This window comes from Vidua macroura, chromosome 23 (assembly GCF_024509145.1).
Source record: "Vidua macroura isolate BioBank_ID:100142 chromosome 23, ASM2450914v1, whole genome shotgun sequence".
NCBI lineage: Eukaryota > Metazoa > Chordata > Aves > Passeriformes > Viduidae > Vidua > Vidua macroura.
The window spans coordinates 3,057,728-3,078,091 of NC_071593.1; the positions used below are offsets into that span (position 1 = coordinate 3,057,728).

Here is a 20,364-nt window from a genome sequence, read left to right on the forward strand (position 1 = left end):
ATATGGTGAGGAGGGGCTTTGTGAGGAGCTGAAGGCTCCTTACACTCAGCCTCTGCTCATCCCTGAGCTGCTGGCCATGGGAATCCCCTTCCACAGGGACAGGAATCTCACCTGGCACATTTAGAGCTGTTCAAAGGCCTCAGTTGTAAAGTTGGCTCTAGGAAAGAAGAACCAGCCCTACAAGTGAGATTGAGAATTTTCCTCCTGCCAGGAGGAATGTTCCCTCCTCAGGCCAAGCTGAGCAATAACTCCTGAGCTGAGTGGAAGTTGGCCATGTTAATGAAGAGCTTTGGCAGGAGAAATGGAGAAAATCTAGGAAATCAAAGAGTTTTCAAATCAACCAGGTGGATTTAGGAGTTAATTGGGACTTTTAATTTGGAGAGATTTTTAATTTCCAGGTAGGCTGGAAATGAGCTGTTGAGGGGGAAAGGGCTGTTTGGGGCTCACCTGGCCTTGGTGGGGCTTGGTTTGGATTTTTTAGTATAAATTTACACCCAAAGGACAACCAAATCCCTGATTAGCACCTCTGTGGGGCTGCAGTTGGGGGAGAGGACTCTCAGTGAAGCTGGGGGAGAGCTTGGAAGACCAGGAATTGTTGGAATTCAGCATCTGACCTGTACCTCCTCCTTTCAAAGTCTCTGTTCCTCCTTCCAGGACTCGAAGATCATTCCTGGCTCTGAACGCCAACCACAGAGTAAGGTGTTGCCACCTCCTCGTGCCAGGTACCGTGGGGGGGAGGGGGAGCCAGGGATGAGCCACTTGAGCATTTTGGCTGCTCCACCCTGTGCTTTCACCTCCCAGAGGCCTTTCTTGTTATTTTTTGGTCAAATTTTAGGGAAAATAGTACTAAAATGGCATTAAAATGGTATTGAAACCTGTCAGCTGATGGGATGGAGAAGTCCAATTGTCAGAATATTTTGGGGAACACTCTGGGATTTAGGAATCTTGGTGCTCAGGGGCTTTGGAGGAGTCTTTATACAAGAGGTGGTGAGACTTGGAGTCCTAGTCTGGCCAGAGCTGTGTCCCACATCCCTCTGGGATGTGTTCCTCCATTCCAATCCGTGCCAAACCAGATGAGGGGAAGGCAGAGGGGCCCTGCAGCTCTGGAGATGCAGCTCCGGGGGTTTGGTCACAGCCCCAGGCACTGTTGGGGTGAGGGATGGTCCAGGCAGGTTCTGGGCTGGCTGAAGGTGTCCCTTCCTTGCCTGGAGGAGGAGCCTCGGTCCAAGAGAAGAGCATCAACGTCATTCTGTGCTGCTCAGAGGTGTTGGTAAGGCTTACTCAGACTCCACAGAATGACAGAAAATGGAAATTTATTTCCAGCTTCCCACCCCGAGATCTCCCCGAGCCCCTCGGCGCCCTGAAGGCCCCGCAGAGCACAAAGCCTGAGGGAGAGGCTGAGAGCCAGGATTCTTCCTTCTGCCTGTCCCCCTGGCAGCCGTCGGAGCTGGGGTACCTGAACGTGGCCTCTCCCGGGGAGAGCGCGGCCCCCGCGGCCGCGGCCCCGCAGGACGGGAGCCGCGGGCTCGGCTGCGACGGCTTCTGAGCCGCGAGCGTCGGTGCAGCCCCCCGGCACTGCAGGGCCACGGGACACAGCCTGCAAAGAGGATTGCCAAAGGGACTGACCCCGCCATTTCTGGGGTATTTCCAACTCAGTGATTCCACAGCTTTTTTTTTTTTTTTTTTACTTGTCCACCTGTGAATGTGTGTGTGATTCCAGGTCCACCGGAGGCTGGAATTTGTAGATAAACTCCTTACAGTGGTAGAGGGGTCTTCCCTCAACCCTGTCCAGTCCAAATGTATAAATTTTATAAATAAAACTTAGAGAAGTTCCCTTTTACCCTGTGCCCACAATCCATGCACACAAACTGTCATTGCCCTTTTTCCATGCTCTCAGCATTCCCTTTGTGCAGCTTTGTGCAGAGGTGAAATGGATATCTGAGCACTGGGGAGAGGATGGGAATGTGTAGGGAAGGAAGATGGGAGGAAAGAGAAGCTCTGGGGGCAGGATGTGATGGGCAGAGGGGTCAGAAATGAGATTGAGGGAGGTGGAAGGGCAAAGGGACATGGAATAGGGGCAGAAGAGAGGAGGGATATGAGCATCCAGGAGAGAAAAGGAGAGACATTTGGAATTCATTGTCTCTGAGGATGCTGGGGTGGGAGTGAGAGAGATCAGGCCATGCAAAACAGGGAGTGGAGGGAGCCTGAGGATGCCAGCAGCAGGATCAGAACTGCAGATCAGGTGGGAACAGAGCGTGGCTGTGCATCTCCATGGGCCTTTCTGTGCTTCCTGGGCTCTCCCTGTGTATTTTAGGGAGCTCTGGACCCCTCAGTGTGCCCCCTCTGCACCCTGGCTGTCCCTTAGAGAGTATCCCAAGCCCTGGTGTCCATTTTGGGGGGTATCCCCAGCCCTTGGTTTGTTTTGTTGGCACTGCCTTTGGGTGTCCCCGGCCCCTGGCTGTGCCTGTTTGGGCTCCCCACAGCCCTCAAGGAGCCTTTTGGGGTGCACAGAACCTGTCCATGGGATTTTCTGTGTCACAGAGCCCTGGGCTGTGCACACCACAGTGCGTGTGAGCATTGCCTGGGGGAGTTTAGTGCATCCTCATCCCTCTGCCTGTGCCCTGGGCTACCCCAGAGCCCCCCACCGAGCCTTTGGCTACCCCAGACCCCAGGGCAGGTATCAGGAACACTCCCATGGAGGGGCTGTGGGGTTTCATCCCTTCTGATGGGGCAGAACTGCCTCAGCCGCACTCAGGGAGAGGCAGAGTCAGGTCTTAGAAGGGCACAAACCATCAGAGACCCCGAAGGGACCACAGACTCATTTCTAGGCCTTCGAGGACTGGGCATGACCCCAGTGTTACACTGGACAATGTAAAACTGCTGACCCAGGGAACACCTGGCTGTTCCCACTGAGCCTGAGCCTGTATTGACCCACTGAACTTTGTATTTTTGGAGCTTCCACCCCTGATGGAACCAGACTGTGACCATCACTTTGACTGTGGACACTGAAATTGCAATAATCAAGTCTTGACACTGCACCCATGGGTGGTGAGACCTTTCCTCTCCACTCTCTACTCCAATCCTTTCTTTTTTCCTTTCCTTTCCTTGTGTATTTTCTAAAGTGTTATTTTTATACTTTTATATTGGAATATTTCTAAAGGGAATAACCAAAATGGCTACATAGGTGACTTCCATTGCAACCAAAGTGTTAAAATAAATGTGACAGATATATAAAAATATGTATGTATGTATGTATGTGTGTAAACACCAATCATTCAGTGTCCTTTCATCCATTCCAAGGGATGTATTAACCCAAGAGCCTGGGTTATCCCACCTCAGAGATGCCTTGGAACAGCTGCATCAGTTCTCCCTCACCTCACAGCAGCTCTGTGCCCACACAACAGGATGGGCAATTTTCCACAGCCCTCCAGTGCCTCAAGCTCTGTGTTGTAGTGAGGGGCCCAAAACAACCACAGTACTTGAGGTGGGACCTCCCCAGTGCTGGAAGCATAAAACAGGGAAGAAAATGCAAAGCTCCAAATGTGACAGGGCCCAGAAATGGTGCAGATGCAGAACCAGAGGGAAGTCCCTTGGTTTGTGTGGATGTGGCATTGAGAGGAACATGGAGCAGGGCATGGCCTCGTTCTTCTGCTTGATGCCCAACAACTCCTACCAAGGAATATTCTGTGCACTGGGACCACAGAGAACAGGAGGTTTGACCACGATCCTTCCCACAGCACTTTGCACAGTCGTGGTTATGAAGGTATGAAATATACCCCGATTTTGTACCTACCTAGGGGATGAGAGTTCAACCTGCAGTTTGGAGGGGACAGATTGATGGGCTTGTTCCCTTCATCCTGCCCAGAAGGGATGTCCCTGGGTAAATCCCTGCTTGAGGCCATGTGGAGTGGTTTGACACAGGAAATGAATCTGTGATTGTAATGGCACCGTTGGAGCTCTCTGGGGCTGTGCTGCAGGTTTGTGCTCCTCAAGCCCAGCCTAGGAATGGATCTGGTATGGGGTAACTGGGATCCCCGTAGCTGGTAACAGCAGATCCAGGTAAGTGGGATCAGTTCCCCTGTATGTCACACTCAGTGCACCCTGCTCTGGGTGAACCCCACCAGAAGTACACTTCACAGACTGTTTGTGCATCCAGCATCAGCCCTATGGCTGTTTCTGCAATAACCTATTGTGGTGCATCCTCCTCCCCCTGCTCTACAGGAGCTCCTGATAAGCACCTGGTAAAGTGAGGTGTCCCCTGACCGTACCAGGAGCTCCTGAGTGTAACAGGAACAGCAGCTGCCTGTCCAAGGTGAGGAACAAAGGATAATCAGTCATTCCCTGATGACAGCCTTGGAACACCCCCTGCCTGAGTCAGAGCCTCAGTGGAATGGCACCATTGTTGCTGGAGTTTTGAAAACTATTTCCAAATGTTTCGGATAACTTGGATTCTGGCAAGGATGGAAACTTACTGATGACTGAAGCCTGTCATCTCCTGACCCTGCAAACACCAGTGCCTTGGAGGTATCCTGTGCTGCAGTTCTGTGCCTGTGTAGGAATGAAGCCCACAGTGTGAGATAAGGGATTTCCATGGGATATGTGCTGATGGGAGTAGCTGGGTGTGATCACCTGCTGAGAGGGTGATGGGTCATCAGGCAGAGGCTAGATAATCCCTATCCTTGGAATCTGTCAGGGGGAAGAGGGAGTGCTGCTCAGGTGCCACGTTCTCTTCTGCCCTTGCCAAGACCCAGACCTTTGTAATTTTCCTCATTATGGCTCTTGATATCCCTCATTTCCAGATAAATTGGATGCTCCTCCCTCCTCCCCAAAGCATGGACACCCCTTAGTGAAGATTTGTGCCTCCAGATGCATCAGAGAATTCCTGGGAATGTTCATCCCACACAGCTTTTGTGGGCCCAGTGCATTTATCACTCTCAGTCTAACAAGAGTCTGTAACCTGCTCCAATAAACTGCACTGCTGGTGAATTTCTGTTTGTGAAAGTTCCCACTGGTTGTGACCAGACCTGCCAAGTGGAACAGGCTCCTATCAGGAATTCAGCCCAGCTGCTCCCAGCCCCTCTGATCCCTCAGGACGAGCTGGGAAACTAGGTTTGTTTTCTGCCAAATTCCTAACTCGTAACACAGCAGTTATCAGTGTAACAGTATCTGTGTAAAGCATTCTAAATCCATTTCCATCCGATTTTCCAGCTGCTTCAGCAGTGGCTGTGGGAGACTCCTTGGAAAGGGCAGTGGCTGGGTGGGGGCAGCCCCTCAAAACGAGGAGTGCAGCCTCCTTCCCCTGTAGGGTGAAGCCTGGGGGCAGGGGGGTGTCTGTGTGGGGCTCTGCAGCCCCTTGATGACACATGTGAGGTCACAATGGGACATTCTGCCTCCATGGAACCATACCAGCACTTCCCTGAGAGCCAGAGACCAGCACAGCTGTGGTGCCTCCCATCCCAAGGCCATGGTGGGATGGACAGGAGGAGAGAAAGAGGTCGGGCAGGAGGAGCTGCAGCCATGACAGAGCTTTTCTCTAGCTTCCTCCTCGCACTGTCTCCAGATCTTGTGTACTTCAACAAGGATGGTAAAGCCTGGAGATCCCCGGGGTCCTGGCATCCTCCTGCCCCTGGGGGTGGGAATGTGTTGGTGGCTTTGCCCAGGGAGAGGGTCCCTTTGGAGAAGGGGATCTGACATTAGGGAAAGTGAAGGGAGGATGATGAACTTCATAACTTCAGCACGGCTCTTTCTCCTGACAGAAATCACTAAAGTTTGGGACTGTGTGTCTGAGTGCTATCACCAAGACCTGCTGCTGAAGAAGGTGGGGCTGGTTTCCTCATGGTCCTCCCTCAGACCATGGGGGTTTCCTGATCCTTCCCCATCCTGTCTGGCCCTCAGCCAGCCTAGAGGGCAGAATTGTCCCAGGCAGACCCTGCATTTTAGTCAGAGACCCATTGTGAGCACAGGCAAGAAGTCAAGCGACGCTTGAGTAGAAGAACATTGGATTTCCTCTTTGGGCTCTTCCCCAGGATGGCTGGAAAGGAGGGACATCCTCATTTCCAGCCATCCTGGGCCTTCTGCACTCCTTGGGCCTTCCCAGGCTCCAGGAGTTTCTCCCACATGTCTTGCACCCTGCAGATCCTGGAGAGGAGGGAGTGAGGAACCATTTGGAGTTAAAGGCTCTTCTCCAAAGCTTTTGTGGGGACTCCATCTCAGGCTTTGGAGCTGCAGGGATGGAAAGGCCACAGATCACCCTTTGCCTTCCCTGCTGTTTGCCCTCTGATTGCCTGCTTTTGCTTCCAGAGAGTTGGGCTGATGGGCCTGGGTACCATCCACATTATGAAAAGACCCATCTGGCACGGAGAAGGGGAAGGTTTCATGGCAGACAGTCCGGGGTTTGATCTGAACAAGCTGTTTCTGGTGGGGAAGAAGCTCCTCCATGGGAAAAGCCCCATGCCTGGTAAGACGAGCCCTTCAGCCCTGTGCTCCCTTCGGACACCTCCGGCAGCCCCTCCAGGGCTCTCTGGGTGCCCGCGGTGTGCTGGCTGCTGCTGGAGAGCTCCTGGACGTGTTTCTGAGAATCTCCTGGCACCGAAGGGACTGATGATCCCCACCAGCTTGGGAAGGCAGGAACCAGCATTCCTGCTGGCTCCTGCAGCCCCCTGAGAGGTTCTGTGGAGCTGGAGCGTGGTGGTTGAGCTGGCAGTGCAGGGACCGGGGCTCTTGGCACAAAAGCAGGACGTTTGCTGCTGGGTGAAGAGTCACTGTGGTGGGAGGGGGTTGGTGGGCTCTCAGGGGGCCGCAGAAGGGCTGAGGGAGTGACTTCGTGTTGGGTGCTTTCTCCACAGGGCTCTCCAAAGCTGACGAGTTGGTCTGTGCTGAGGTGGCCTTGCGCCTGCACAAGCCCAAAGCCACCATCGTTATGTGCATCAAGGCCACGCTAAAGATCTGTGAGTGGGCCTTGTCAAGTGGCCAGAACTTTGAATTTGTGTTCAAGGACATCGGCGTCCTGGTCTGCCGGGGAAAGCACGTGGCCATGAGGTTCTTTGAAGACTTGGTCCGAGAGGTGGCTCAGTCACAGAGCGTGGCAGACAGTTTGCTCCAGGTGAGTCTGGCATGTATTTCATGTGCCCTCAAACTCCTGGGGACACAGCCGTGGCCTTGGGTGGCTTTCCATGGTCCTGGGAGCTGAGCCTGCCATCCTGCCCCCAGGGAATTAGCCCTGGGCTTTGTCTCCTGTGGAGATGCTGCTGGCGTGGCCTTGTTGTCCCAGAACGCTGAGGTGGTGGAGCTGTTCATGGATTTGGGACGACGTAGGGGCACAGGGTGGTGGAGACAGAGCTGGGGCTGGGTGTTGAAGTGGGGCAGCTGGGGCAAGGAGTGGAAGAGGGGTTTTGTGCCTTGTGAACAGCAGGTAAGTTCCCTGTGGATCCTGCCATGTCTCTGTCCCTGTTGCAGTCACCAAATCTGAAGCCGTTATTCATAGCGCACACGGAAAAGGACATTTCCCAGATTCCTCCTGGAGGTGTCCTTGTGCTGCCGCAGTGAGTGCAATTGTTTCTGTACATGGCGGGGTGATAATCAGCAACACCTTTGGGTCCTGGCTTCTCCCATGTGGGAGGAATCCTTGGATGTATTTAATTGAAACTGTGCAAGGTCCATGGCCATTCTGGCTTCTTTGGGGAGCTCTTCAGGTGTATTCCCTGGGAAGAGGGCCTGCTTTACCTTCCCACCTCAGTGGGAAAGACCACTGGAGGCACAGCTGGAGGCCATGGAGCACTCAGCTTCACCAGCCCCTTCCTTTTCTTTTGAGAAAAACTGGGAACCAACAGGCCCCAGAGCCTGGGATGTTCTCAGTCACTGCGGGTTTGTTTTCTCTGGAAAGCCTCTCTGACAAGTGGGATCCCAGACCTGGCTGAGAGGAGCCCTATGGAGGGAGACTCTTCTGCCCATGCTCCAGTGTTACATTTCCCTTGGAAAACTGGTAACCTGGGAACAGCTTCTTCCCAGAGGCTGCCATGGACTCCGCTGCCCTTATTCAAACTGGTGTCCCCACCTTCTTTGCAGCTTTGTGCAGGCAGATGGGAAGTCCCAGCCACATCCTATAACTGTTTACCTACAAGGCACTGGCACAACACACAAAACCAACACCAAGCACCAAACAACTCCAGGTATGTTCCCTCCTAGGAACTGACGTCCTCCATGCCAAAGGGAATTCTGTGTCCTGCCAGAAAATTGTCCCAGCAGGTCCCTCTTTTTCTGAATGGGGACCCAAGGAAGCAGTGGGACAGGCCCATGGAGCAGGACAGCCCTCAGGGAAGGAGACTGGGCTGGGACAGGAAGGCTGGGAGATCCCTCATGTCCAAAGCATTCTGGAGATGCAGTTGAGAGGAACTTCCTCTTTTTCTTCTTCAGGGAACCTTCCCAGCCAACGCCTCCTTCTTCGTCCGAGTCTTTCTCCAAGTCGGATACGTGATGTGAAAGTGACAGGAAGAGAAAAGACAAAGGCTGATGGTGGAGTGCAGAGAGGGAGGTGAGAGTCTGGGAGAGCTGACTTTTGGTAATTCCATGCTCCTGGACAGGTGTGAGGAGCTGTCACCTTTGGCCATGCTGCCTGTACTTATGGAGAGCAGATATGGGCACGTGCCCTAGGCCTTGGCCCTTCCCATGGCGTGGGAAGTGGGCAGCAGTGTTTTGGAGAGGCCTGGAAAAAACACCGGAGAGGATGCTCTCACTGTTCTCAGAGAAAACGCTTGTGTGGCATCTTTGCAGTTTGCTGCCTCCAATTGAGAACTCTGTGAAGAAGGGCAGAGCCACCAAGGAGATGGAAGAGCCCAAAGCTGGGCTGGCAGCTCCCACCAGGCAGGGAAAACATGTCCAGGTATGTTACGTGGATGTAGGATCGTGTCCTGCAGCGCTGCAGGGAGGCTGTTGAAAGGATCCCTTTGGGTCTGTCCATTCTGGGATGTCTTTTGAGTCCTCCATTCAGTCCTGGGAACAACTTCATCATTCTGTACTGTGTTGCCAGGAATCTTTCGCTGACCCAAACCTCTATGGTGTCCAGACTTCTTCAGGAAGCAGAGGGTCACTGCCAAAAACTCTGGGGGACAGAGGAGGGATCCAAACTGTCCCTTGGGTCTGCAGGATGGGACTCTTATTGTTGCCAAAATGTCTGAGCTGCCTTCCCTTTGCTTCATGTAACAGCTTCCACCCCTGGCAGAGGAGAGGAGCCTGGAGAAGGCTGCTGCATTCTCTCCTGGAGGATTTGAAAAGCTAAGGAAGGAGAGAGCAGCTGCTGTGGCAGGAGTGGCTGCTGCTTTGTCCCCAGAAGGGACAAAGGAGAAGAAGACACTGTCCCCTTGGAGAATAAGACCACAGCCAAGGTAGGAGTGTGGAAGTTAGGGTCAGGGGGGTTGAGCAGCTAGGAGGGACCCCTTTAGGATCAAGGAAGTGGAGCCCTGAGCTCTGGGCTGGATATGGTCCCTTGGACATCCCCTGACATGGGCATGCCCTGGGGTAGCCCCTGACCCTGGTGTGGACACAAGAGCAGCAGGAGCTGGGCCAGGCAGGACCCCAGCCAGGGAGTGAGAGGGAATCTGTCCCTGCCTTGCAGGACCCCACGAGCCAAGCAGGTCCTGCTAAATCTGCAGCCATACAAAGTAGCCCGGGAGCAGTGCACGAAGGCCTTGCAGATGAACAAGTTACGGAAATGGTCCAACGACGATTCCCTCAGTAAGTATCTCCAAGCAATGGGTGCATTTTCCCGTGGCAGCACATTCCTCCCCTGCCTGGCAGCAGCCCCGGGAAGCACTGTCTGTGCTGCTGGCTGGGTGTGGGGGCTCCTGGAGCTGTCCCTGAACCAGCCCCAGGTGACAGCCGCAGGCAGGATGAGCCTGGGGACACAGGTGGGTTCCTCTGCTCTCTGGCCTGGCCTCTCTCAAGTCTTGGGCTGTCGGGGCTGGGTCTGCAGGGCAGGGGTGTCTGGGAGACTGCAGAACCTCCAGGAGCAGACCTGGTGAGCAGAAGGTCTCTGCCCTTCTCCCTGTACCTCCTGAATCCTGAACAGCTTCTGGATCTAACCTGAGCTTGGTGAAGAAGCTGGAGGTCCACGAAGAGGCAGCAACAGAACTGAGACATGGGAGCAACCTCATGGCACCATGGAAAAAGGAATAAAGACCTAGAAATCCATCACCTTAGTGTGTAAATTGCTGCTCCACACCAGGGATTGAGTCCCTGGTTGGGACAACAGTGTTTGGTGACCCAGATGGGACTGGTGGACATGGACAACTCCAGTCACAGAGTCCCAGGACGGGTGAGGTTGGAAGGGACCCCAGTGGCTCATCTGGTCCTACCTTCCTGCTCTAGCAGGGCCATCCCAGAGCACATGGTACAGGACTGTGTCTGGATGGGTCTGCAATATCCCAGAGAGGGAGACTCCAGCCCCTCTCTGGACCACCTGCTCCGGGCTCGATCACTGCACAGCAAAGGAGTTCTGCCACGTTCAGCTGGAACTTCTGGGCATCAGTTCCTGCCCGTTCCCCTTGTCCATCGCTGGGCCTCCTGCAGCAGAGCCTGGTCCCTGCTCTGAGCCCTCCCTGCAGACAGGGACAAACAGGGGTGAGGGCCTCTCTCATCTGTGTCTCCTCTGAGGCTGAACAGCCCCAGGTCCCTCAGCCTTTCCTTGGCAGGAAGATGCAGGCCCTTCATCATCTCCACAGCCTCCACTGGCCCTACTCCAGGAGCTCCATGTCTCTCCTGTCCTGAGGAGTCCAGAAGTGCACACAGCACTCCAGATACGCCTCCCAGGACTGACCAGAGTGGCAGGAGCACTCCCTGACCTGCTGACAATGCTCTTCCTGATCCCCCCTGGATCCCATTAGTCTCCTTGGCCCCCCAGGACACTCTGCTGGCTCAGGGACAGCTCATTGTCTCCTGGACCTTCAGGTCCTTCTCTGCAGAGCTCCTCCAGCAGGTCACCCTCACCCTCAGCCTGTGCTGGTGCCTGTGGTTGTTCCTCCACAGATGCAGACCCTGCATTTCCCTTGTTGAACTTCAGAAGGTTCTTCCTTGCCCACCTCCCCAGCCTGTTCAGGTCCCTCTGAGGGCTGCACAGCCCTCAGGGCTGTTGAGGCTCGGCCTAAGGATGGACAAACAGGGCCAGGTCATCAGTCCAAGGTGCTCACTCTGTGAAAGGTGATTTTGGCAGGAGGGGATCATGACAACCAACTCACAGCCACTGACTCCAGAATCCCACTGACTCCAGAGATGGACATGACTGGTGGACTAATTAGTGTGAGAAGGGAGACAGCCATTTAACCAATAGAAGATAGAATATTAATTAGAGAGCTCTGCAACATGCAGCCAATGAATGTTGAGGCCTTTGTTTGCTAAAATGTATAAATAACGTAAAACTTCGCTGAACGGGGAGCCAATGTCCCTGGGAACCACCCAGGTCCTGCTGTGCACAAACTGGAATGAAGGTACAGAGGCCTCTCACCTCGGGGTGGGAACTGGCTCCACACAGCAGGGAATGAGCCTGGGACTGGGACAACCAGACCCACCTTCCATCCCCAGCATGGCCACAGGCAGGACGGGGCAGTGGGGACACGGGAAGGTTCCTCTGGTGTTGGCCTTGGCCTCTCCCAGGTCTTGGGCTGGCAGGGCTGGGTCTGCAGGGCAGGGGTGTCTCAGAGAGCACAGAACCTCCAGGAGCAGACCTAGTGAGCAGAAGGTCTCTGCTGACCTCCTGTACCTCCAGCTGAACAGTTCCTGGTGCCCCCAAGCTTGGTGAGGCAGCTGGAGCTTCACAACCCTGGAGAGAAGTGGAACAGGGACGTGGATGTGGTGTGCGGTGGTGGCCCCACTCAGACCTCCATTGTGACACTGAGGAGCAAAGGGGCACAGCAAAGCCACAACACCCTTCTGTCTGAATTGGAATCATTCAAATTTCATGGACGGATTGCTCGGTGGATGGCAACACACGGGGTAGTGGTGAAGGGCTTAGATGGAGCTCAGAGACAAAGGGGTATCCCTCAGGATCTCTACTGGGACCAGTGCTTTCAATGTCTCCATCAACGACACAGACAGTGGGGTCGAGGGCATCCTCAGCACACTGGCAGATGACCCTGAGCTGAGCAGTGCAAGTGTGAGACACCTGGGAGACAGGATGCAATTCAGGGGCACCTGGACAAGTTCCAGAAGTAGGCCCATGGGAGCCTCAGGAGGACCAAGGCGGCCAAATACAAGGTCCTGAACATGGGCTGTGGTAATTTCAGTATCAGTCCAGAAGTGAGCTTGTCCCGCTCTTCTCTTTCTGCTCCCAAGTCTTGCTATCAAGCCCTTCACTCCCAGCCTGTATTGAGACTGGGGGTTTTCCCAGCTCATGTGTAGGACCTCCTGAGATTCCCATGGACCCACTTCTCAAGCGTGGCCAGGTCCTCCAGGATGGCCCCATCCTTTAGGTGTGTCACCAGTCCTGCTCAGCTTCCTGCCACCTGCCAAGGGGCTGAGGGTGTGCTCCACCTCACCGTGCCCTTGCTAAGGTGTCAAGGAGCACTGGTCCAAGGCAGGGCCTGAGGTACACCACGCCTCACTGGACACAGAACCACTGACTACAGCTCTGTCTGTGTCTGTTGGTTCAGTGTTCCTGTGACACCTCTCCAAATCTGCCTCTTTGGGTTCTCTCCAAGGGTGGATTTCATAATCTTGTTTAGTTTCAATCTTACCAATTCTCTGGTTCCCTCAATGTCTCTTTAATCTGTTGTTCAGTTTCCACCAAGCTGTACTCAGGACTTAACAGGTTGAAGATAAACCAGGTTTTGGAGAAGAAAATGGTTGTGAAAATTCCCAAGCATGTGGGAAATGAAATGTTCTCAGAGGAGATTTTTGCTCTGCCCTTTGCTGTTCCACCCTTGACCCACATTAAAGTAATTAAGGGCAGAGGCCTGAGCTGCTGTGGGGTTGCAAATGCTGTTGGCTGCTAGCCACAGCAGCAGAAAGCAGAGAAATCATTACAGGAGAGGAAACAGACTTGTTTTGTTGGAATAAAGATCATTCCAGGGCTTCAGATTTTGTGTATGAGGCTGGTGGAGAGGAGAGAAGCAAAGTCTGTCAGCTCACACTCTGCACTGCCAGCTCAGCTTCAACTCTACAGTAATTTTTGGGTTATACTGAATCAGAAAAGTCCCATTCCCTCCCTCCAAGCCCCCTGACTAGGGACATGGCTGCTTTGGATTCTGGAATTTTACTCCAAGCAGAGAGATGATTTTCACTGCAACTTGAACAATAATTTGGGTTACAGCAAGAACTGGAGCCTTTGGGGCATAAAACACTGCTGAGTTTTGAGGAAGGTGCTTAGTGGGTGACTGTTGCCCTCTTCTGGGGGATCAGGAATGCTGTTCTCCTGGTGTCTGTGTTAATCCAAACCCACAAAATTCCAGAAATCATTTACAGATTTGAGGACCTGAGCTTGATGTCAGAACCGAGCTGGGGCACGTTGATCCTTCTCCATCTGTGTGACATCCATGTGTGTTTCCATATAAGCAAGGAAGTCATGGAGAAATGGATTTGATTCCTGGCAGCTTTTGCCATTAATGACACCCCCCGTGCCTTTCAACACACGCCTTTTAATTAGGGGCTGCAAAGAGCAGAGATGACATTTCATAGCTGGGCATGTGCAGGTGCAGCCTAGGGTTCTCTGCCTTGGTCCTTAGCTCTCTCCAAAGCCCTGACAGGAGTGGGATCACAAGGGACAGGACCAGGGGAAAGGGCCTCAAGCTGTGCCAGTGGAGCTTTAGGTTGGATGTTGGGAACATCTCTTTGTGCAAAGGGTGGTCAGGCACTGAAAGGGGCTGCCCAGGCCAGTGGTGAAGTCACTGTCCCTGGAAATGTTCAAAAAAGGTGTGGATGTGGCATCTGGGGACAAGGTTAATGGTGAACAGCCTACCACCAGATCCTGGGTTGATGGTTGGACTCAATGATCTTAGAGGGCTTCTCCAACTTTAACAATTCCATGATTATGTGATTACACTCCACGTTCCTGGGACTCCCAGAATAAGCAACTGTCTGGGACAGTTTTGGTTTTTTTTTTCTATCTTCTTCCAAACTTCTTTTTTTACTTCCAGTTCTGCAGGAAGTGGCCAGAATTATGGGGACTTTCAGGTGTTGCCTGAGCTCAGTCTCCACCATTTATTTATTGCAGTTTGGAGCATTTTGCCCGCCTGTGTCACAGCCAGTGTCTCAAAGTGGGAGCAGTCATAAATCCCAGGATCTGCCTGGGTGTGACTGGCCAGCTGTACTACTGAGCAGATAAGTGAGAGTCCCCTCAGGGTTTATGATATGTCAATAGAAAGTCTGGATTAATGGATTACCAGCATTATGCTGTATGAAGTCTTTATAAAGCTCTGACTGCTGGGCAGTCTGAGACCTCAGGAGAAGAGGGAAAGTCTGAGAGACACAAAAAAGGCAGAGAAAGGCCAAAGGCAGAGGAAATAAGATCTGTCCAGGTCAGGAGAGGCTTGGCTTTGCAGGCACTATGAAAAGCTTTCTTTCCTGGACAGTCCTGGCAGTCCTTGTCCTGGTGCACATCTCCCAGGCAGTCTATGTTCAGGTAAGTTTTTTCTCTTTCATTTGCTGTTATTACAAATTCAACAAAATGCTGATATATTTTAAACTTCTGGTTGCAACAGGAATCTTGAACTCAATTAATAGACCTGAATTTTTGCTTTGCTCTGCCTTGATTTCCACCTGTATCTCCCTGTACTCTGGGTCTTCCTTCTGTAAAACACTTCAGGAATCACTAAATGCTGCTGCTGTTTATTTACCTTCTCCAGCCATATCTCTGCTCTGAAATCCCTTAGGGACTGAGGTGTTTCATGCCCATAATTTTCTCCTAGACCTAAAGCCACATGTGGTGAAGGTGCTGATTTAGAGAGTGATGCAAACAAGGAGTGATAAAGGATAAATTGTCTTGTGTTACCTGGTTCTAGGCAGGAAGTTCTTTTTGGAAATGATCTGTGAGTTTATGGGATGGAGCCTGTAAAAAAAGGGCAAAGAAGAGCTTAGCTGGATCCAATTAAATATTAATAGGCAGAGAAGTGATTAAAGGAGCCTCTGTGAAATTTTCCAAGTACACAGCGCCTATTGCTGATACTCCATGCAATGTGGAAGGGGTTAAGAAGGTGCTTCAGGGCCCTGGTCTGTTTTTGGGAAAGCTTTGGATCTTTCTGCACTCCTCCTGAGAGACAATGTGGAGATTTCAGTCTGATTGCAATGCAAACAACTTCCTCTGGGGACCAGGGAAATGAGTATTTGTTAAACAATTATTGACTCTCTCTGTGTGTGGACAGCAGGTTTCCAGGGATAAGGTGTCTTTGTGTCCTGGACTAGCCTCTTTTTTTGTCCTTTGGATGACAGAGATATCCAGAGGTAGCAGGTTTAAGCTATTCCTTTCTCTCAAACCATTCTTCAACATTTACAGTCTCCAGAGGAGCAAACAGCTTCCTACCCAGTGAAAAACATCCTTTTTTTTCCACTTGTAGCCATAAAAAATATTAATAAACGAGAATGGATGCTTCTAGGTTGTGTAAAAGAGTAGGAAGTGCATCTCTGGAGTCTGGGCTGGAATTCTTCTCTCATTAATCATTAAATTTATGCTTTCCCCACTGTACTTGCAGCGAACTCTGAGTGCATTGCACTCCTTTCACCTGAAGTCTTTGAGGTCTGACTGATTCTTTGATTCTTCACTGCACTCTTGGCTTGCACTCTTCTTCTCTGAAATTGTTCCCGAGACTTCCCTTCCTTGTCCCATAGTACATCAAATTTAGCTCTCTCTAATACATCTTTCTTACTTGAGGTGGTTGAGTTTTGTCTCTATTTTGCTGTTCCTTTGTTCTTTTTTGTCCCCAGGACCTGCAGATCTCAGGGTTTCTTCCCAGTTCCTGATTTCTCTGAAACTGTGCCTGCAGGATTTTTTTTTTAGTTCTATGGATTTTGCTTCTCAGTTGTGTGACCAACAGCTGAATCTAGAGCTGCCTTTATAGGAAAAGTGAATTTTTCATAGGCAGCCAGGGCTGACCACAGAATGAGAAAGTTGTTTAGGTTGGAAAAGCCCTTTAAGACTATTAAATCCATCTGTTCCTCCAGCACAGAGAGATCCACCATTTCCCCTGGTGCCACATCCACATGTTTCTGGAAGACTTCCAGGGATGGTGACTCCACCACTCCCATGGGAAGCTGATGCCAGTGCCTGATTAACTTTTATAGATCATTAAGATCAGAAAAGATCTCTAAGATCATTGAGTTCCACTGATAAATTAACCTAAGATCATAAACTGATTGCAAAAGAAAAGATTTTGACTCAGTAAATGCGTATCCAAAGTCTATCTGATTGGATTTTTAAAACCTTTAACACCAAAATAATGTGATACTGTAAAAACCCCTCCAAAACCCCAGCCACAATCAAATCCCCTCCCCACTTATCTCACACCATTCCCCACTGGACTCATGGGGATGTGAAACAAATGCTAATATTTGGTCTTCAGTATCAGAGTCACTGCATTTTATTTCTTTGGATGAAGAGCTTGATTCTTGATTGATGTTACTTGATTCCAGAGTCCCAGGATGGTTTGGGTTGGAAGGGACATTAAAGTTCATCTCTTTCCAAACCGTGCGTGGGGTTGGAACCTCCCACATCCCCTGACTACATGAATACATGAAACCATGTTAAAACAGCAGATATACATCTGTTTGAAAATGCTTATTTGTTTTCTAGGCCAAACTCTGATTATCTGCAGATGGGCACAGACTTTGTGCACTTGGTTAAACAGCTGCAACACCTGCAACTTAAATTTATGACCTCAAAAAGGGGAAATCTCTTGAAATTGAGGGTATGACCCTTAACCAATGAATAGGGAGAAGCAACTAAAACATAGAGTAATATTTCTCAGAGTCCTGTCCCAGCTTCCTTAAGTTTCTGGTGTGAACTTTGAGTCAGAAGTGTTATATTTATGCTTCCAAAAACTTGTTCTTCAAGGATTGTGTGAGCAAGTTTTAAATGGGCAGAGGGTGGGATTGGTGGGCATCTGTGCAGGGCCAGGAGCTGGAGTCAATCATCCCTGTGGGTCCCTTCCAACTCAAGAGATTCTGTGATTCTAAATGAATGGAAACGTTCCACAAAGTCTTGGGGTGAAGGGTTTAAGCCCTCAGCAATGTGTGGTGTGAAAGAAGAGCTGCTTTTGTGTGGCCACACCCTGCCAGGTCACAGCCCACACTTGACACTTCCGCTGCTGTGTTAGGAGAAACAGCGAGCCAAATAAATTCCCATTTATCCCCATTCAAGTCACAATTTTGTAGATCTCTACCAGCATATCCCTGGAAGTGCTGGATGGAGCTTGCAGCAACCTGGTCTAGTGGAAGGTGTCCCTGCCCGTGGCAGGGGGTGGAATGAGGAGAGCTTTAAGGTCCCTTCCAACCCAACCCATTCCAGGATTCTGTGATATTTCCCAGTCCTCTCTTTTCAGGCTAAAGATTCCCAGCCTGGATCTTCCTATCCCAGATTTTATGGGTCTGTCTCGTGGGGATGAGCCAGGACCGAATTCTCCCTCTGTCCTTTATTCAACACAGGTTTTATCTTGGCTTTCTTTCAACACCGTCTTTTCCCTCTGCTATATTTTTTTGGGAGAGCTCTTGGTTGAAATGGAATGGATTTGCAAAAGGCCTGACTTCCTGACACTTCTGTTTTCTGGTTCTTCACAGGATGGAGACTTGAGATTCCCCCTGGAGTCCGTGAAGAAGCTGAAGGAGCTCATGGATGGCAACAGACGCATCAACCCTCGCATGATGATTCCCATGGCCAGCTATTCCCCCTGCCAAGAAAAACACCTCCCTGAGGAATTCCGGCCTGTGTGCAAGAGGGAAGATGCACTCATGATTTTTAGGAGGCTGAGTATGTCGTTCATATTTCACAGTTTTAATTCTTACCACAATTTTCAACCTCAAACATTTCCACAGCAGGAGGCAAAGCCATGGAATTACTTCTGTGTCACTTCTAGGGCAGCTGGGAGGGTTTGTGCTGCCTTTGTGCTGCCCTTTCTCCCACAAAAGTCAGGCTCCATGAACCACCTAAGGAAAATTCCTGCAGTGCTGAGCTGAGCTGTTCCCTGGGCACATCCCACTGCTATGACCAGGGAAAAGTTCATCCAGAGTAGAATAATGGAATCACTGAATAGTTTGGTTGGGAGGACATTAAAGCTCATCCCATTCCACCCTCTGCCATGGGCAGGGACACCTTCCAATGTCCCAGGCTGCTCCAAGCCCTGTCCAGCCTGGCCTTGGGCACTGCCAGGGATCCAGGGGCAGCCACAGCTGCTCTGGGCAGCCAGGGCGTGCCCACCTTCCCAGGGAGGATTTTCCTCCCAATATCTCATCTAAATCTACCCTTCTCTAAGCCATTCCTCCTTGTCCAAAGTCCCTCTGCCATGGGCTGCTGCTGCAGTGTTTGCTTTTTTAAGTTATTATATTGCAGTTATCTACTGTCCAGTACAAGGGACACTTTAGGATAAAATGCTGCCATGTCCTGTTGTCCTCTTGCTTCCACATGTTCCCATGGCTTCGCAAGGAATTCAGGTTTGATTTCATTCCTTCAGCCAGATTTTAGCATGAGCTAATTTTACTTAGAGCAGTTCTACCTACAAGGGTCTTTCAAATGATAAAGCAGGAATGCAAATGAGTCTCCAAATGCTTTGACAGGTGGCTCTGCCCTCCTGGCATCTGACTGAACCCCTCCTTTCTCCTGGACAGGCCTGGCTGCTGAGGATGACCTCTGTGAGATCTGTGCCAATGCTGCCTGCGCCGGCTGCTTCTGAGAAGGTGGGAAAACCCACAAAAGACACGTCCAGCTGGGAAGTTTGTGCATTCCTGTGGCAAGATCATGTACTTTCACCAATCAATATTCCTGGGCTTCATCTCCCACTCCAGCCAAGCTGGAGCTGCCTGCTCGTGAGGACATCCCTGCAGTCTTGCAGCACCTGGATCAGGTGCCACCAGCAGAGCAGATCTGCCAGCACAGAGGCTGGGACTCCTCTGAGAGGTTCCAGTGCTGCAGGAGTTGGGTGTCACTGGAATGGAAATGCCCTGGGTTTCATTTCCCACTATTTTGCCTGGATTTGAACAAGCTGTGTGAAACTCAGCATCCCCTGCAGCCTTTTTAATGGCTGATATCTAATATTTAATGTCCAATAAGTAGTATCTAATCATTAATATCTGCCTGTGATTTGGCCTCCCCTACACACAACATCACTGGGTTATTCCCTTTCCCAGTCCCTCCTTCCCAGTGTGTTGGATCCCTTTCCCTTCCACCTGTCTGCAGGTGACACCTCTGAGTTTGTAGCAGAACTGCAATAAGTAACTCGAGCTGAATTCCTGGTGTTTAGGAACACTCTGACAGCCAGAAATCAGCCTGTTCCTTGTACTGATTGCTGTTGATTTAGGGAATGGGTGTAGAGCAGCACAGGAACACTTCTTCACTGGCTGGAATATCAAGGTTCTTTAAACTCTCTTTGAGAGAAAGGAATTCCAAAGTGCAGTGCTAGAATCACACTGAAATGAAAGCATTGCCTGTTGTTTTATTTATTGGTGGCAAGATTGTGAAGAAATTATCTGTCCATGTTTATATGCTGTATAGACAATAAAAAACTAGTAATAATTTGGATTTTTTTGTTTATTTTGTTTTGTTTTGTTTGTTTTTGCTGGGTTTTGGGGTGGATTTTGTTTTAGGATATTCTCCTTGCCTCCTTACTTTTTCCCCATATAAGGCATTTCATGTCTGCGGCTTCCCTGAATAAAAGATATCTTTTAACAATGTCCTGAACTTAAAACCAATTTGTAGTCACAGAATCACAGAACTATTTGGGTTGGAAAAGCCCTCCAGGGTCATTGAGTCCAACCTGTGCCTGGTCCCTCTCTTGTCACCCAGCCCAGAGTGTCCTGCCCAGCCCTTCCTTGGACACCTCCAGGGATGGGGACTCCACCACTGCCCTGGGCAGCCCCTTCATATTCCTGACCACACTTTCCATGAAGAAATTTCTCTTGATGTCCAGCCTAACCCTCCCCTGGCACAACTTGAGGCCCTTCCCTCTCATCCTTTCCCTGCTCCCTGGGAGCAGAGCCCTTGGCTGCACTCCCCAGGGAGCTGTGGAGAGGCAGAAGGTCTCCCCTGAGCCCCCTTTTCTCCAGGCTGAGTACCCCCACTTGTCATGTCCAAGTCCATATCAGAGATTTTACATTTTTTCCCTCCTATTTGTAACTGTTAAACTATTTTGTCCCCATTTTTATACATGGAGCCCTCAACTCAGCAAGTTCCACCAAGAC

The 20,364-nt window shown here is 50.9% G+C and overlaps 3 protein-coding genes across 3 annotated transcripts in view; all 3 read left to right on the forward strand.

The window, feature by feature from the left end:
- The window catches only part of CCDC30 (coiled-coil domain containing 30), a 34,505-nt gene extending 32,959 nt beyond the window's left edge, over positions 1 to 1,546 (forward strand). The window contains exons 23-24 of the mRNA XM_053997246.1: positions 655 to 722; positions 1,324 to 1,546. Of these exons, the coding sequence (XP_053853221.1) occupies positions 655 to 722; positions 1,324 to 1,546 (291 nt within the window). The remainder of the gene's footprint in view (positions 1 to 654; positions 723 to 1,323) is intronic.
- A 3,852-nt stretch (positions 1,547 to 5,398) lies between these two features.
- Positions 5,399 to 10,185, forward strand: LOC128818202 (coiled-coil domain-containing protein 81-like). Its single transcript, XM_053997307.1, has 11 exons — positions 5,399 to 5,584; positions 5,757 to 5,818; positions 6,301 to 6,457; positions 6,846 to 7,102; positions 7,456 to 7,541; positions 8,065 to 8,168; positions 8,413 to 8,530; positions 8,770 to 8,878; positions 9,202 to 9,380; positions 9,611 to 9,729; positions 10,064 to 10,185. The coding sequence occupies exons 1-11, from the start codon at positions 5,473 to 5,475 to the stop codon at positions 10,168 to 10,170; spliced, it is 1,410 nt and encodes a 469-aa protein (XP_053853282.1). The 5' UTR covers positions 5,399 to 5,472; the 3' UTR covers positions 10,171 to 10,185.
- A 1,784-nt stretch (positions 10,186 to 11,969) lies between these two features.
- On the forward strand, positions 11,970 to 19,705 carry LOC128818476 (guanylin-like). Its single transcript, XM_053997873.1, has 3 exons — positions 11,970 to 14,605; positions 17,752 to 17,941; positions 18,796 to 19,705. The coding sequence occupies exons 1-3, from the start codon at positions 14,531 to 14,533 to the stop codon at positions 18,858 to 18,860; spliced, it is 330 nt and encodes a 109-aa protein (XP_053853848.1). The 5' UTR covers positions 11,970 to 14,530; the 3' UTR covers positions 18,861 to 19,705.
- Positions 19,706 to 20,364: the final 659 nt, after the last annotated feature.